Here is an 18,226-nt window from a genome sequence, read left to right on the forward strand (position 1 = left end):
AAAAACTGATTAAGATAATGAATTAGTTTTGGAAAATTAAAATTTAATCTCAAATAATATTCATTTTATATTTGGGATGATATCTAAAATCCCGTTATCTATGAAGAAAAAAAAAACCTTTACAAATAACACAATATCATAGAATTCCCTTATTTATCATTGTTTGCCACTAATCTAGCGTTCGTTCCCAAGGACAACAACCGAAATACTGATTTCTTTTTCATTATCTATTTTAGTCTTTTTTTTTTTTTTTTTCGAGTGTGCCATGTGAACCTAGGCTCATGCTATTAGATTTTCCCAACCAAAAAGAGGAAATAGAAGAGTGATTGCCCATTATTTCATGTGATTGCATAATAATTAAAAAAAAATGATATATATGTATATATACACATACACAAACTACTACAGTAACTGGCAAGAGATTTTGTTTGTTCTTTCTCTTTGGGAGACGAGGAGAGAGAAGGATGTGCCGTGAGAAGGTGGGACTGCAAGGGTGCATAATAGTACAGAAAACCCATAAATTTGTACAAACACCCCATTCCTACTATATATTAAAAGTTAAAATGGAATGAAAAAGTAAAGCATGTACCAAAAATAATATTATATTATATGATATTCACATGTTTGGGTGTGCATGTATAAGAAACGAAGAAGTGAAAATCCACAGCTGTAATTGCATGTCTGTTAGTGGGAAGTTGTTCCTCACATCTTGTGAAATTTGTGGCGTTTTGTTGTTTGTGGTGCTATATGTCCTTCGTATCATCATCTACTTGCAGTCCTCAGGGTTGTGAGGCTTCTTCTTTCCCACAATTATTATACAATCTCTGCTTCTTGTTTGAGTAGGGGCTCGTCAATCGAAGGACAAGTGTTTCCCTTTTCGGGGGTCCTCCTTTTCTTCCACTTCTGCAATTTTCTCATTTGTCTTTCCATGTTCCATCACCTCAACAACATAAACAAATCTTCCCAAAATATTACTTCCTAGTTCTTATCGTCTCATTCAGTTACTGCTCTTCATTTCATCCCTCATCATCTTTCTCTTCTATCAACCTCTCTTTTTTTCCTCAACTCCCCTCTCATTCCATATCACCTTCCCTCGCTCACAAAACTTTCACACTTTCCTTTTTCCCTAAAATGGCCTTTGATCACCATCTCATTTCTGCTCAAAGACTTGGCTTCCTTTGCATTTCTCTTCTCTTTCTCATTCTTTCAAGCTGGATCCATAAGGGGTTCGTCATTGAAGGTAAATTATCACTTTTGAAACCTTCTGAATGCAAACTATGTTGAAACTAACTCTAGCTAACATTGTCGTTTTTTCTTTCTCTCTTTGTTCTTACAGGTAGAATGACCAAAAAACTAAGCGATGATTTTCATCAGGTAAAACTTGGTTTCCCTGCCAAACGTTTTCATTTCTATGTTGAGTTGCTCGATACAAGGAGATACTGTTTTTTTGTTTACTGGAATGATGATGATTTCTGCTGCAGACAATAAGTGAGGATAAAACTATAATGAGGCCAAGAATAGGGTCAAGGCCACCAAAATGTGAGAGAAGGTGTAGATCATGTGAGCACTGTGAGGCAATCCAGGTGCCCACAAACCCCCAAGTCCAGAACGGAAAGAAAAACTCTTGGAAGTTTTCTTCTGTTGCATATGCCAGGGTTGGTGGCAGTTCTAACTACAAGCCCATGAGTTGGAAGTGTAAATGTGGAAACCTCATTTTCAACCCCTGAGTCCCATTAGTTCTTTCTTTCATATATCAAGGATATCAATCTGTACATGATTATACACTCTTGAGTGATTCTTTCTTTTTTACTTTTTAGGAGCCTTTTGTAGTTTATATAGTTTTTTTTCCTCCTATTCTCCTGTCTCTCAGGAACAAGCTTTCATCTTTACTTTGTAAATTATTTCATAGCTCCGGATGCTCTCTCCTTTATATAACTTTATTCTGTTACAAGAAGAAATAGATATTAATGTAAGTTGAGATTTTAAGAAAGATTTCACCTAACATGTTCCTTTTAACGGACTCCACGATCATGTGGTTCAGGACATTGACTTGATTTTGAAAATCTAATGCCATGCCCTGCTATTCTCTCTTTTGTTTGTAGTCTCGTTTTTCTGATTGAGAAATTTTATTGTCAGTACTTTTTTATAGCAGCGATCTCTGCAGTGTGATAAAAAATTGACGTGCTAATCTTTGATTGCCCTTTTGATTTTCGTCTTTTATACATTTCCTCCGAAACAGTAAAAGATTGATTTTTTTACTTCGTACTTGTACCCAGCGAGTCTTGATTTTCTTTCATTGTTCATCAGAACTGTCAAATGCCCTTCATTTAAAATGTATTTAGTCAAGAGTAGCCCCTTTACGCTTGAACAAACTAAAACCTCCTATTACCTATTTCTTATTTGGTTTTCTTCCTAGGTAAATGTAAAACGGAGGAGATTAACTGTTATTTCGGAGTAATGTAAGGGTGTGGGGTTACCCGTTTCACAATTTAGGATTCATGAAGGAAGGAAGAAAAGGGTCTTCCTTACCATAATACTATTCATAGAAGAAAATGTTTTTCTTCACAATTTGAAATTTCATTTTTAAGAATACTTTTATCATTAAAAATTGTTAAGCTGTGTATTAATAAAAACAAAACAGATTAAAAGATAACATAGAAAATAGAAGATATGTATAAAAATTTATTTAGTATCACAATAATAATAATATCCTTTGTTAAATGTTTGAGATGAAAATGAAAATATAGATGATGAGGGAAGGCAGATGGGATTCTGCACTGTCCCGTCTTTCCTAGATCTTACATGCTAACATGCTCAAAATCTTAGATTTAAAATTTTCTTCTACAGACATGACTAAACGAGTAACACGATACAAGTTTAGAATACTCGTTACGTACGAAATCTGCTTTAGTTTTTTTTTTTCTTCGAAAAATACAAGTTATTAATAAGGATAAAAATAGGTCCCAAGTTAAATTAATAACTTGATCGATTTACTGCAGACTTTAATAAATAAAATGATGAAAATAATATAATATATATTAAAGTCTTTTATCTATTCTTTTTAAAAATTGAGAGATGATTTATTTAAAATCTCTTATTTAATAACATAAATTATGAAATTTGATATTTTATATCTGAATAACAAAAAATTCAGGATATATATATATATATATATATATATATATATATATATAATATCAGTACAAATAAGAAACTATTAAACTAAAAGAAAATTCTTTAAAATTAAACATAACGGTAAAATAAGACTAAAAGATCAGGTTTCATCTTCTTAATGTCTTGTGACACTTATTCTTGCATCATCTTTTATTTACACCAAAAAAATAATCATTCCAAAAAGAAGACATAATACAAACTAACCAAAGAAAACAATAAGATAAACTAGTTGAAAAAAAATATAGATAAGTACAACATATTCAAATCTATTTAGTTATCATATTAAATATAAAATGTAATTTTCCTTAATTCACATATATAATTAAACTTTTTTAGATTTAATTTATCTAGATATGTGCTTGAGTTAGACTTGTAAAGTTATGCATTTATAGTAGTATATAATGTTCTACCAAGTTGTCACACACAAAATTAATTTTTATTATGACTATAAAGAACTTACAATTATCCTTATGATAGAATCTCATATCACTCTCACCACCTAACCATTCTTTTCTATATGAGTATGAATGGTTATTACATTACAACTTCACAAAAAAAAAATAGTCCTCACCTCAAGACACACCTTAGTGCAATATACATTCTATGGGATTTCCTCCCTTGGAAGTTCCCTACAACTCCTTCATTCATAACTTTAGTTCAATTTACAAACCAAATTCAGTATAAGGATCACAATTTGTATCATAAAATCAGATGAATTTTAAAGATGCAAAACAAATGGCGCCCAACGAGAAAACCTTTGGAATACCTCTAGATGAATTTTAAAGATTGATGCCTAGTGACAAAAAGTTAGTGAGTCTTCTAGAATTTTTACCAACGGTCTAGGGACTTGGCACCTAACAAGGAAACCTGGCGCCCAACAACAAAACCTTTGGAACACCTCTAGATGAATTTTAAAGATTGGTGCCTAGTGACAAAAAGTTAATGAGTGTTTTAGAATTTTTACTAAAGCCCATCACCTTTTGCGTTCCAGCAACGCCATTACAAAAGTCAAAAATTGAATGTGAAGACATATAACTTGCTCGATTGACTCTAATTAGTACCTCTATTCTTTTCTTTGGTTCAAATATATGTAAACCAATCTTTATAATTGATATTATAGTTCATCATATTCACAAACACATACCACAACACTTATTCAACACAAATCATCATTTCTACAGCAACCGACACATATTTAGAAGCAAATTATACATCAGATTTGCCACACCATCCACATGTAATGTAAATATTAACATAGAGATGCATATTATAAATCTCACTCTTAAATTATACATCAGATTTGAGAAATTATATTTAAACTGAATAACAAAATTGTATTATTTATAAATTTATTTATTTGAATAAAACTAAATTTGAATTTTCAAATGAAATTTCATATTTAATTTTTATTGATACGTCTATCAATTCAAGACATGCATATTATAAATCTCACTCTTAAATTATACATCAGATTTGAGAAATTATATTTAAACTGAATAACAAAATTGTATTATTTATAAATTTATTTATTTGAATAAAACTAAATTTGAATTTTCAAATGAAATTTCATATTTAATTTTTATTGATACGTCTATCAATTCAAGACATGCATATTATAAATCTCACTCTTAAAACTCCTTAAATTAATTATTAAATAGAACATAACTAAAAAATTATAAGTAATATACTTTTTTACAAGTGTGGAATTTTATGTAAACAATTAAGTATCTAACCCATTAAAAATAATTTCAGATCAAACATGACTATTAATTTATTATTTATTTTCTCATTTCATATTTTAATTCATATAAAAGTAAATATAAAATCTAAGTCATGAATATGATAATTTTTCCTATGAAGTTTTAACTTCCTAGAAGCATATAAAAACTTTTACTTCAACTTAGAAAACTCTATTCACATGTAATTCTTCTAGTAAAAAGTTGATATTCGTGACTTATCTAAGTCAAGATTATTCTTGAATATTTTATTATGAATATTGTGTAATACTCAATTAATACCACAATTTTTTTTGATAATGTTTGTTAACACTATCAAATTTATATTAGTTATCTAATAAAATTTCAACATTATTTTGTTAGTAGCAAAAAATACTAATTAAGAAGAAATTAATTCAATTCGAATACAAAATTAATTTACATAAAACATTATTCTCATAAAATATACTCTTAAGGATTAGAAGTATAAACTAAATGGTAAACGAACTAAAGACATACAAGGATGATAATAATGATCACAAAGTAAAAAGTTTTATACGTATTATTTTCTTTTATTATTAATATTTTTTTATGTAATAAAATTAATAATTGGTTTTTGAGTGCAATTATATTTGAAATGTGAAAATTCATATTATTGATACACTTTAATTAAAAAAGAAGAAGAAATAAGAGTGATTCTTGTGCAATTAAATAAACAAATGCAAGATAGATGAAAGATTTAGTTTAATTATATGAAATTAAGTTGATTTTCCTGTTTTTTTTTTCTTAAATTATAACTCTTCTCTGGTTTTTAAAATATTGTTATTCAATTTAATTTAAAAATTAAAAAACTCAAATTAATTAAAGTGATCACTCAATTAATTTGTTTAGATCCTAACTCATTTCAGTGTATACAATTAAAATTCAATTAGTAATTTATTCATTCAACAGTGGTTATAAAACACCATTTTTTTATGTATCTTTTTATTAAGAAAATAGTATTAAAATCCAAATTAATTAAGTTAGTTGTAATGAATTCAATTTTATCTTCTGATCATTCCATAGTATTTAATTAAGTTTGATGTAAAGAGTGAGAAAGAAGAGAAGGTTTATTGGTCTGTTATCCTAGAATTGAAAAGTGGAAGGGAAGAAGAAATCACGTGAAAAGGAAGATAGTAAGTATTTTATTTATCATGGGTGGAATCAAAAAGATAAAAGAGAATGTTGGTGGAAAGGTAAAGAGAAAAGCTGAGGGACCACGTGAACCAAAAGGGGATTCTGATTCTTTTATCATCTCATGCCTTGTGCCTTTCACTTTATTTCTAGTTTTTTTGTGCTGTAAATATCAGCAATGGCGTGGAAAAACAAGCCATACTCAAGTTCCAATCTGATGCTGATGGCCTCAACAACCAAATCATTGTCTAACACCTTTCTCAAAACCAACCTATTCTTAATTATTCATTTTTATGCATTTTCCAAACTTTTGGGCCCCCACCACTTTACCCAATGGGCTTTTCCTTTACAATATCCATTCACAACCTGTTACTCATTCCAGGAACATACAAACTGCAACTATCTTATTTTCCTTAATAGGTCAAAGTTCAAAAAAACATTAGCACCAAACATTGTAACAAATGAAGCCTTCATCACCTGCTAAAATTTCAACTCAGATATAGGAGAAGAGCAGTGTCAGTCTCAAACACTGCCAGTTTGGCAATATGTTAGTATGGCAAAACAAAAAAATAAATATAAAATATTCGATGGCCAAAATCACAATGTGTTGGCAAAGCTTTCCTAATTGATAGTGTGGTGTAAATCCGTGTTTTGTTAAAACTTTCTAAAATAATGCGTCATTTATGTTCGAACTTTTTACTCTATTAAGGAAGTTACTTTAATTCAAAATCAAGTCTACAATTTATATACGTGAATACTTTTGCTAAAATCACAATGATATTTCAACATGATTTTTGACCATTCACTAAAAAATTACATATACACACAAAATCGCATGACCGTACACTTGAAATCTATTTTTTTCCAGAATTCTTTTATGACCGGTGACAACCAAGTGAGTCTATTAATTGGTTCCAGTTTAGTTGATTTTGGAGCAGTTAACGGAATCATTTCTTTGTAAATGTAAGTGTGTCGTGCCTCCATTATTGATAATTGGTGTCGGAGAGTGGCGGATTGACAAGAATGAGGGCTGGGTTTTCACCAGGATGAAGGAACAAAGGATGGGCGGGATTAGTGAGATGATCGGTGGCAACGGTGGTAGAGGCGGTAGCGGTGGTGGACGAGTCAGAGAAAGCCATTAGAAGAACAAAAGAAAGAAGATGAAGAAAAAGAAGGCAAACGAAGAACCCTAATTATTGTCTTTCTTCTGATACCATGTAAGTGTGTTAGAAAGAGAGAAACGAGAATTCCAGAAAGCAGGAAAACTATGAATGAATATTACTGATAGAATTATCTTTTAGTACAGCGGAAGCAAGGAATTTATATAAAAGGAGAAAAGAAGAAACAACAAAAAAACTAAAAAAATCACTAGGACCGAACGGGTTGTTCGGTGGTCACTCTGACAGCAGCTATACGGTAAGTATCAGCTTTCGGCAACTCAATAACAAAGGAACCGTCCGGCAACAACAGAGAAAATATCTCTATTAAGGAACCGTCCGGTAACAACAAAGAAAATATCTCTATTAAGAAACCGTCCGGTAACAACAGAGAAAAAATCTCTATCACAACAACAACAATGTAGGGATCACCATTCGGTGACAACACCGTTTGGTTAAAATCAGAGAAAATAACTCTATCAGTAAACATAAAATCAGTCTAATTTATTTATATTAGAAAACAACGTGTCAACATAATAAACATAACGAGAAAATAATTCTATAAGTATAAACATACTCAACAATTAATTTAATAAAAGTAGACTTTGAGGGGGTGTCGTTGAGATTTTGAATGGGCAACTAACACAGAAACGAGGAAAGAAGAAGCGAGTCCATTTCCGACCACTATCAAATAGCAACCTGAGTGCTGTTATTTTCGAATCCCTCATTCTTCTCCCATAATTTCCTAAACATTCATTTGATTGGGTTTTTCCTTCTCAACACCAGCGTTTTGCGAGATGAACCCCTACGATATTGGATACTCTATCTCGCCCGTCGCGGGTACGTTCTCTATTCTTTCTTTTTTTTTTGTTTGGAATCGTTTAACGTAAAAAAAGAAAAGAAAATCATGTTTTTCTTGTTCTCTTGCTGCAGTGATTTCGTTAGATCTATTCCACCGTTGTCTTTAAGCATTTGCGGCGACACGGTTCCCTATGGCGTCTTTAGGTCCAATGGGTTGGGATCTGCACCGTTGCTCGGGTTCCACCATTTGTACCCCCTCCTGGGGGTTTTAGCATAGGACGATTTGAACAATATTACACATCCGAAGAGTTTTAAGAATTTGGTCCTTTTGAGAAGAATTTTTAAGTTAAGTGCCCTACAGTGAAAGCCATATCCGCGCAAGAAATTATGTCGTGCATGGGCATGATGTGCCAAAATTTACGGATTTAATTGGCCCATGGCAATGAAGGGTGGAGATTTAATTGGGAAACTGATGGAGATGGCGGAAATCCCGAAGTTGGTAAGAATAGGTTTACAACAGCCAAATCACATTATATTCTATTACTCAGTCCAGGAACATACAAACTGCATCTATGTTAATAGGTCAAAGTTCAAAAAACATTAACACCAAACACTGTAACAAATGGAGCCTTCATCACCTTCTAAAATTTCAAGTCAAATGTAAGTCAAATATAGGAGAAGAGCAATGCCAGTCTCAAACACTGCCTGTTTGGCAATCTGTTAATAAGACAAAATAAAAAAAAATAAAGGTTCGATAGTGTGTACAAATAAAAATGTATTTGAGATGATTCTGCACAAATAAGTACGTAATGATTAAAAAAAAAAATTATTCATGGCCAAAATCATTATGTGTTGACAAAGCTTTCCTAATTGATAGTGTGGTGTAAACCCATGACAAGTAAACTAGCTAACTCTAAAAGAATTTTAATACAATTATCTACACCTTTGTTTGTTTCCATTATCTGGCCCTTATGGACGTGGCTCATCAGTATAGAATCAGCATTTGTTTATAAGTAGGTAGGACACAAATGACATATTGAAATGTCTCTTCCATACCAAAGTTTATGTAGTAAAGGATATATTATATTTCATTATTAAGCTGTACCTATGTCATGACAAGATGGGCGTCCCTGATTATTAAATCTTTGGTGAATTATAATGTGTATTATTAGGTTTTGGACTCAATTTCTATCATAAACGCGACCTCACGATGATAAGTGGAACTGTAAATTAAGTTTTATGAGAATGTTGCAATTGGTTGGTCTGGTCGCTGTTCACTGGTAGTTGAAGATTAGTTAGGATGGTTTTATTTTTATCCTTCTTTTAGAGGGCCTATTTCAAATGGCGAGGGTTAGTTAGTTAGAGGATGAGGTTTAGTTAGTTAGTTGGTCAAGTTTAGTTAAAGGGAGAGTTGGTTAAAGGGAAAGGTTAGATAGTTAATGGTGAGGGTTGCTTGGTTAGAAAGTGAAGGTAAGTTGGTTCGAGGGTAGGTTAATTAAAGGGTGATGATTATTTAGTTAATGGTGAGGGTTAGTTAGTTAGACGTTCTTGATTGGATAGTTAGAGGGGTGAGTTAGTTAAAGGTGATTGATTGGTGGGACTTAATTTAAGAGAGAGGGTAAGTTAGTTAGAGGATGAGTTAGTTAAGGTTAGAGTTACCCCCTAATCTTCTAACCCTAACCTCCTAATCCTAGCCCCTTCCTTCTAACCCTAACCCTAATCTCTAACCCTAACCTTAACCCCCACCCCCTAACCCTAACCTTAACAACCACCTCCTAACCCTAACCCCTTCCCCTTAATCTTAACCCCCTAACCCTAACCCTAATCCTAACCCCCTAACCCCCTAACCATAACCTTAACCCCTTAACCCCAACCCTGACCCCCTAATCTTAACCCCCCTAACTCCTTAACCCTTTAATCCTAACCCCTTAACCCTAGCCCCCTAACTCCTAACTCCTTAACCCTAACCTTAACTCCCTCCCCCTAACCCTAACCACATCCCCCTAATCCCCTGACCCTAACCCTCTAACCCTAATTCCCTAACCCCTTGACCCTAACCTCTTGACATTACAAAAAAAATGGTAATTATCTATTGATATTTACATATAGATTTTGATCCGTATATAACATAACTATTACATACGGATTTTACATACAGATCGTAAAAAGTGAGTTACATACAGATTTTATTTACGGATATATCCATATATAAAATTAGTATATAAAGTTAGCGCGTTTAAGCGAGAATTTTATCTAAGAATAAGATTCGTATATAAAAGATTAAAATTTGTATATAACTCAAAAAACCATTTTACTTTCAATTGGGTTTACACTAGCACCTCTCGTTTTGGAATTGACATGATACTCCTTTTCTTTGGTTACTGCTATTAATAGTTTGAAATGAATTACACAATCATGTCTTGTTATTCATTGTGCTGTGTGAATATTATAAGGATCGTTACCATGGTCATAAAAAAGCTAGAACATTATGTTTGAACAACCTCAATAGTTGTTTGTACAATTTACTTTGTTTCTAATCAATTATTCTTTCCTTGAATTTTTTTTAACAAGCTTCTTATGATTATTTGAGTAGGGGATAGCAATGAAATGTTGAGGTCCTTAACCGTTTTATTGTTAAAATTTTTTTCTGCATAACCTGTGCCGAAAAAGGTTCTTGACTTGATGAATGTTGAAAAGCTTACAAGAGAGAATGTGGCCTACCACCTTCAGGCATTTTTGTGAACTTTTTTCTTCAATTTAATGGAACATAAACCATTTCATAAAGGGAATCTCATTGTATCTTTATATGGCTGCAGAAATATAGGCTTTATCCGAAAAAGATTAAACTTTTTCAATTATATAATTTAATAAATGATTAAGTAGATGTATGTTATTTTTTCAATTATAGTATGTGTGGCCTTATCTACAGACTTATTCAGAGGTAATTTGAATTGTTCACTTGCCCATGAATCATTATTAGGATGGAAGCAATTTCTTACTTTAATTTAGATTTGTATAGTTTCCATTTAATATTGTTGGCTGAGTATGTCAACAGGACGTTGCCAATGAAATTGTTGTTGAGTTACAAGGTTATCCTGACTTCACCATTGGAAATTAGAGTGATGGGAATCTTGTTGCATCTTTATTGGCTTATAAAATGGGAGTTACACAAGTTATTGTCCCTCTTCTTTCTTATCTTACTTTGCTTTTCGAATGTCAATTCGTTGCTGATTTAATAGCCATGAATAACACTGATTTTATCATCACCAGTACCTACCAAGAGATTGCAAGAACATAAGTATAACATACCTACTTTGAAACCTCTCTGAGAGGCATATGGGCTGGTTACTATTTTGCTTAAGCATCTCTTTAGGCATATTTATATATCTTTATATAGACATCATTCATTTGTTACATTATTGTAAAGTGGTAGAGGACCTATTTTTTGGGATAAAGCGTATGGACTACCAGTGAAGAAAGAAGTTTTACAAAATTATAAAGTGATGAGTAGACTCATAAAAAAAGTGACACATAATAAATTTTTATTACTTTAACGAGTTAAGTGTAGAATCTTTCAATTAATTTCTTAAAACTATTAATTATATTTCTTTTTTTCTTTCAAATCAGCTATTTAAAACTTGGTCTGTTTTTATACTAAATGAGGTTCTAAATCGTCATTGCTANTGTAATCTTGACTTGTTGTAATACTTAATATTATTTGAAATCATGTAAAATCATATATGCTTGTAGGTTGAACATCTTTCATATCATTTGACACGTAGTATATATAACTATAATGTATCTAATTTGATTCATGTTACATAACCAATTGGTTTTGATGCAGGAAAAACTAGAAATAATTAAGAAGGGCTGTAAAGCAATTGGTGCTGTCAGAGGATTTGTAAGACCAAATTCTCTTGTGTAAGTTATGAAAAATTTCAAGAATAAAACGTTTGAAGATTACTTTAAATTTAATTTATGCTTGTTTTGGTTGCTTTTGAATATTGCAAGTGCATGAATCATTTGATATTTGGATTGCTCTATTTGAATTAATGCTTAAGGGTCCTGTTAAGTTTTTTATTATAACCACTTATTAGTTACGAAGCTGTTTGGAACAATGCAAATATCTTTATCTCATTTATTGTTTAGTTTAGAACATCTTACTCACATGTAACTTCTAATCTTGCTACCAAATCCATGATTTGACCACACAATTTATAATTCTACTACATTTTTTGTCTTCTAAATCAGGTTTAGTATAGTCTGTTTGTAATAAGTTGGAGCTTCATACTTCAAATTGGGAATTCGAGAGCTCAATCTATATTCTTGGTTTAAATCTATTGGGGGTCATTTCTCGATTGACTCATCAAAAAGGAATTCATCTAATCAAGCATGCACCCTAGAACGTGGTGGACAGGTTTTTATTACTATTCTCATTACTTTCACCAGAGTCTATTGTTATTAAAGCATTGCCAAATGCATCTGAAAATGGCTTACATAAGAAATTTAGATTTATTAAATAAGTATAGTTCTTCTATTATTTATTCATCCTACTTTTTAACTAAAGTCCTAAAGTTTTCAAAATAACTGATCATATGAAAACATATTCGCATAAACTGAGTAACGAATTAAAGAGCAAATAAAAAGTTTGTTGAGATATTGTTAAAATAAATTTTGAAAAGAAGAGATCTTTATTTTGGTCTCTGAATTTATAGAAAGTTTTGAATTTATATTCTATCATTAAATCAAGGACTATTTTTGTTATAAAGTTATGATATTAACAACCAATTTAAACTCTATACATTTGAAAGAATAAATCCACAAAATTTTGCAAACTAAAAATTAAAGTATTAATTTTTCTAAATTAAACTATCTTAGTAAAAGTATAATCGTTATTATTAGTGTGATGAAAGTAGGGAACCATAGAATTGAGTAGTGATAGGATGACTGTTAATCGAGTCTTTAGGCCCAATAATCGATCTGTATTCTTAACTGCAAAGACAATTTTGTTCAAATGAGTATGAACCAAATTTTGATTCCAAAGTTTTAAGACAATTTCATTTGATTTTCACTGTGTTTGTTAGCAGGAACATGGAGAAGAAAAATGCACAATATGAAGAGAAGTTGAAAAACAAAATACCTACCAATCCCTATGCCTCCAGATTCCCTACACAGGAAGGGTTCTTAATTTTGTTTCCTTAGTTGGTATAAGGCTTACTCCTTGCATATTATTTTTTCTGTTAGTCGTGAACTCTTTGTGTGAGATGACTTACTCCAAGTAATATTATTTCTATTCTTCTTGAAACACTTGATAAGGATATTACTTTGTTCTCTATGAGAGTGAGGTAGTATTGTATAGCATTAAATAATTCACTTTGACAGTTAACATAAAGAATTCAATTCTCTATTTGATTTATTTGACCTTTATTTACTTATTAATAGGTCTTTGTTCCAAGGGATTAATTATAATGCTTTAAATATAATCTTTGATTTTAATTATAGTTTATAATGCTTTATGAGTTAGACAAATATATTTTTCTTATTATGAGTTAGACAAATATATTTTTCTTATTGCTATATTGTTTATCAATTGCTTTGTCTCATTTGTATTTGAGTGAAAGTCAATAAAGAAAGATATCAAATTCTTTACAATATAAGTGATGATAGTGAAATAGTATATTGATTTGAAGTAGAGTATGACATAACTAATTTTTGCCTCAATAGTATAATGGTATATATTGCATAATCAGGCCTTAATTTCTGTAATGTCCAATAACAATTTAGTTACAATGAAGTAGGATAAAAATTGACAGATATTTGATATTATCTTTTATAATTTGACAGTTTTATTTGACTTTTATCAGTATACGAAATTGTTAGTTATTGGGTGTAAATGGGAGATCATCTATTTTTTTTTTATAAAACTATAAGTTACATACATATTTTTTTGTATGTAAATTATATAAGATTTTACATATGAATTTTTCCGTATATAAATTACATATGAATTTTATATACGGATTTTTTCGTATATAAATTACATACGGATTTTATATATTGATTTTTCCGTATATAATTACATACAGAAAAATTAATATGTAAATTATATAAGGATATATCCGTACATAACCTAGTTATGATAATTTTATACACAGATTTTTGTCTGTATATAAACCATATATAACCAAGTGTTATATACAAATTTTGCGTCTTATATACAGATTTTGATGGAATGTAATTCAACTTTTTCTTGTAGTGACTCTAACCCCCTAACCCAATCCTAACCCGTAACCCTACCCCTAATTTTGTCTCTCAAGTTTAGTAGTAATGGAATGATATATAAACCATGTCAATTAACCAAAACAAACTTGCGCTCTGTCCATTTCAATTTCAAACATACTGATACTAAGTTTTTGATTGACTATGGTCTTGTTGTAGTCAAAGAGTGTGGTCCTTGTAATTGAAATGTTGAGCAGTATAATGCTGAAAGAGAAAGCACAACAACATATGACAGTAGTGAATATGGATGGTGTTTGTGGAAGTATTAGGGTAGTATTGAGCATGAAAAATGGATGGTGATCACATGGAAAACCATTTTTGAATTGGTGTTATTTTTAAAACACAACGTATGGGCTGTTACCTGATTCACTCGATTGCTTAAATAATATGGTGTTTGTCTTTCCAATGTATTATTTATTTGTCCATTTTGTGCAGGGGTGTTTTTGATGCGTTGTGATTGTTTTTCTTGTATTCCCCACATATCCGTTTATGGGCACATGGCTTGCTAAATTCACTTGTACCTTTCTTTTTCTTCATTCAATTTTTAATCACGTTGCCCAATCCGTATTGCTCACTCATTTTTCTGTCATTAACACATTCACAATATAATATATTTAATATTCAATATTAATACACTAATTATATGTTATTTTTACTTTTTTTATTCATTATTCAACTTTAACAATTTTTTTAAATAATTATATTTTACCTATATTTTATAATTTTGATTTCTAAACACGAATTTCGATTTTGTAAGTGAATCACTGTACACTAAAATTTTAATTGTCCGAATAGAAACTTTATCTAAAAATTGTTAAAAAGATGTTTCATAATTTTATAATTGATAATTATACGTAATATAAAAAATAATCTTCTCTCCTTTTATTTTTCTATCTTATATAAAATGCTTAAAGTCCTTAAAATATTATCTTGTATTTATTCTTTAGACATTAAATTCCTATTTATGATGTATTAGAAAATAATTATTTTACAATAGTTTAAAATTATGATATTACAGTTAATATTTAATATAAGTTATAGGCATCTAAGTAAATTACATAGCTAAAAGTTGAATATACAATTATCTTATTTATATTAAATAAAAAATAAATGATTTAATTTAAGTAAGTAGTACAAAATTTGACTATCTTAATTGAATTTTTTTAACCTTAATTATATTAATTAATATTTTTCATTTTTCACTCAAAATAAATATAAATATAAAATATAAGAAAAATTAAGCTAAGAAATATTTTTACATAGAATAAAGTGAAATGCATATATACGCGAACTTTTAAAACATTTTAAACGTAATTACTTTTGAAGACGTTGATTAAAACTCTTTTACACTCAAATCCTTGAGATCTGAAGGATGTAAAATTTTCTATTTGTATTGAATTTTTATGCATAAAAAACTTTTTTTTACTTGATTAACAAGGAAGTGAGCAGGAATATAATTTTACAAGTTTTGTGATTAATGGATCATCAGCCTAAATGTGGAAGATTTTTTTTTCCAATTACATTTTACAGTCACACATGATTTAAAATATCAATTGTATCCAAATATAAAATTTTTTATCTTAATTAAGTCCTTTTCGTTAAATAAAGTCTTTTTCATTAAATAGACAAAAATAGGGTTAACTTTTTCTTTATCTCTCATATGTTTTTTCTATGCAAGACAGGCTCTTTTTCAGTGTTTTTAGAGCCTGTAATGATTAATTTAATTTTCAAATAAACAATTTGAATTTACTTTTCAAGGCAGTCTCTTTGTCTTCGCAGCCTCGTGGCTCTCCCTCCCTCTTCAGTTCCCATTACATTCTTCATCACCTATTTCCTTCTAACTGTTTTTAGGGAGCTCAAAGTAAGGCCTTCCAATGTCAATTATGTTGTCTTTTTGATGGCTTAACTTGACAGAACAGTTGCATTGAAAAGAATCTGGGTTGGGTTAATCCCCAGGAAGAATCATAACTGACAAAGGCGGTTTGCTTCTTCCTTTTAGTCAAAGGATGGCTCTATGGATTTCTACTTGCCCACTTCTTTCCTACATCAGAATGTACCTCCTTTCAAGTGGGTTGTTTGTGAACCTGGTCCTCCCAATCAGTTGCTTTTACATCCACTGTCCAGCATCTGTATGATGCTATTGATTTGCCCTAAACTCTTTTTGATCCCCAAACGCTAAGAATTGTATTTTCATGTCTTCCACGTAAAAAATTGCCCAAGGCTTTCTTTTGAATCCCGTTATGGTTACTTGTGGATCCTCAGGTTTGGCCAATTATAGGAACCTCTTGAATTGGGTGAAAGAAAAAATTATTCATATTTATTTAGTGAAATTGAACAGAATAAGGACGAAAACTCAACTTCAAGCGTTTCCTGCTTCTTACAATTTTTCTGTCTTTGAATGTCTTTTTCTGTCTTTATTGTCCCATATTTATTTATGGAAAATGATATTTTAATACTAATTTTTTATATCATTTTGATACTGCAGATGTGTCAAAATGTGGTTGTACGATTTCAAATTAAAAAAACTGAAATAAGTACATATTTGAAAGATAAAAACCAAAGTTTTTTTTTTTTTAATTTGAAATCGTCCAACCATATTTTGACACGTATGCAGTATCAAAAAATTGGTGATAAAATATCATTTTCCTTTATCTAACTAGCTTTCTAGCTATCTGACTTACTACTCTAATTGTCCCTAGTTAGAACATTAACGTTTTCAAGGATCCATGGTGAGGGAGGGGACAAGAGATGGCGGGATAAGATCCATTAATTAATGCAAAGTATAGTGTGGCTTATGTGAGAGGGCTTCAAAGGGATTCCTGTGTAGGAGGGAAAGGGAGAGCCTTTAAGCTTCTGTGTGTTGCAAGCTTGTATCGAGTATAATCAATAATTAATTATTTTTTATTTTGGTTCCAGTACAAACATACCAGTCATGTTTCTTATATGGATAATGATAATTATATATTATATACAACATAGATGCATTACTACAGTTACAAAGCTTTGGTTTTTCCCTCCATGCTCGGCTAGAGATTTTAGTTTGGAAAATTATATTTTAACACCTTTATTTTACACCATTTTGACACTGCACACGTGTCAAAATGTGATTGGATGATTTCAAATTAAAAAAACAAATTTTGGTTTTTCTCTTCCAAATATACCCCTGCCTCAACTTTTTTTAATTTGAAATCGTCCAACCACATTTTGACACGTATACAGTGTCAAAAAATAATGTTAAAATATCATTTTCCTTTTAGTTTTTCTTTCTTTTTATATTTGTTTGTTGTTAAGTGCCCATGAAATATTGGAACTCGGCCATGATGTTTGTCATGTGAAGTTTGCTCATATTGATTTGACTAACAACAGTGATACACTTGATATTGGAGTAAGGGGAGAGACATTGGATGATGAAGTGTATCTCATGAATATCATTGGAGAAATTTGGGTGGCTGACAAATACATAAATATTTAAAATATCGAAGAGTGTACTAAAAAAATTATTGTGTTCAGAGGAGCAGAGCAGCAAAAGAGAGTGAATAAAAAAAAGTTAAAGTCATTTACGTGTATTTAACATAAAAGACTTCATTGAGGCAAAATTTTCTATCTATGAATGTAATTAACATTTTTAAATCATGAACAAAATTACAACTTTTTTAATGGATGAATCAATTTAATTTACTTCAACCAAACTGGATAGAAAACAAACAATTAAAACCAATAAATTATTTGCAAATAAATTGGTTAATGTATAATACTTTTCAATTAAACAATCTAAAATAAATTATGAATTTTCTAATTGTTAAAATCTTAAATAAATCTTCAAATCACACAATTTAAAATATGTAGATCTTAAAATATATATTTTAGGATATATAATCTAAAATTACATTCAAGATTACATAATCAAAAATAATTTTTCTATTCGAT

At 30.3% G+C, this 18,226-nt stretch overlaps 1 protein-coding gene across 1 annotated transcript; it reads left to right on the forward strand.

The window, feature by feature from the left end:
• The first annotated feature begins 481 nt into the window (after positions 1-481).
• Positions 482-2,503, forward strand: LOC106767846 (EPIDERMAL PATTERNING FACTOR-like protein 2). Its single transcript, XM_014652801.2, has 3 exons — positions 482-1,240; positions 1,337-1,374; positions 1,482-2,503. The coding sequence occupies exons 1-3, from the start codon at positions 1,132-1,134 to the stop codon at positions 1,725-1,727; spliced, it is 393 nt and encodes a 130-aa protein (XP_014508287.1). The 5' UTR covers positions 482-1,131; the 3' UTR covers positions 1,728-2,503.
• The last annotated feature ends 15,723 nt before the right edge of the window (positions 2,504-18,226 follow it).

Source organism: Vigna radiata, chromosome 7, assembly GCF_000741045.1.
Source record: "Vigna radiata var. radiata cultivar VC1973A chromosome 7, Vradiata_ver6, whole genome shotgun sequence".
Taxonomy (NCBI): domain Eukaryota; kingdom Viridiplantae; phylum Streptophyta; class Magnoliopsida; order Fabales; family Fabaceae; genus Vigna; species Vigna radiata.

Bases quoted from the DNA above. Each gene is read 5' to 3' on its own strand.
- LOC106767846 (XM_014652801.2), top strand. From the start codon at position 1,132: ATGGCCTTTGATCACCATCTCATTTCTGCTCAAAGACTTGGCTTCCTT. The intron at 1,241-1,336 runs GTAAATTATCAC...TTGTTCTTACAG, and splicing joins TAAGGGGTTCGTCATTGAAG to GTAGAATGACCAAAAAACTA. The intron at 1,375-1,481 runs GTAAAACTTGGT...TTTCTGCTGCAG, and splicing joins TAAGCGATGATTTTCATCAG to ACAATAAGTGAGGATAAAAC.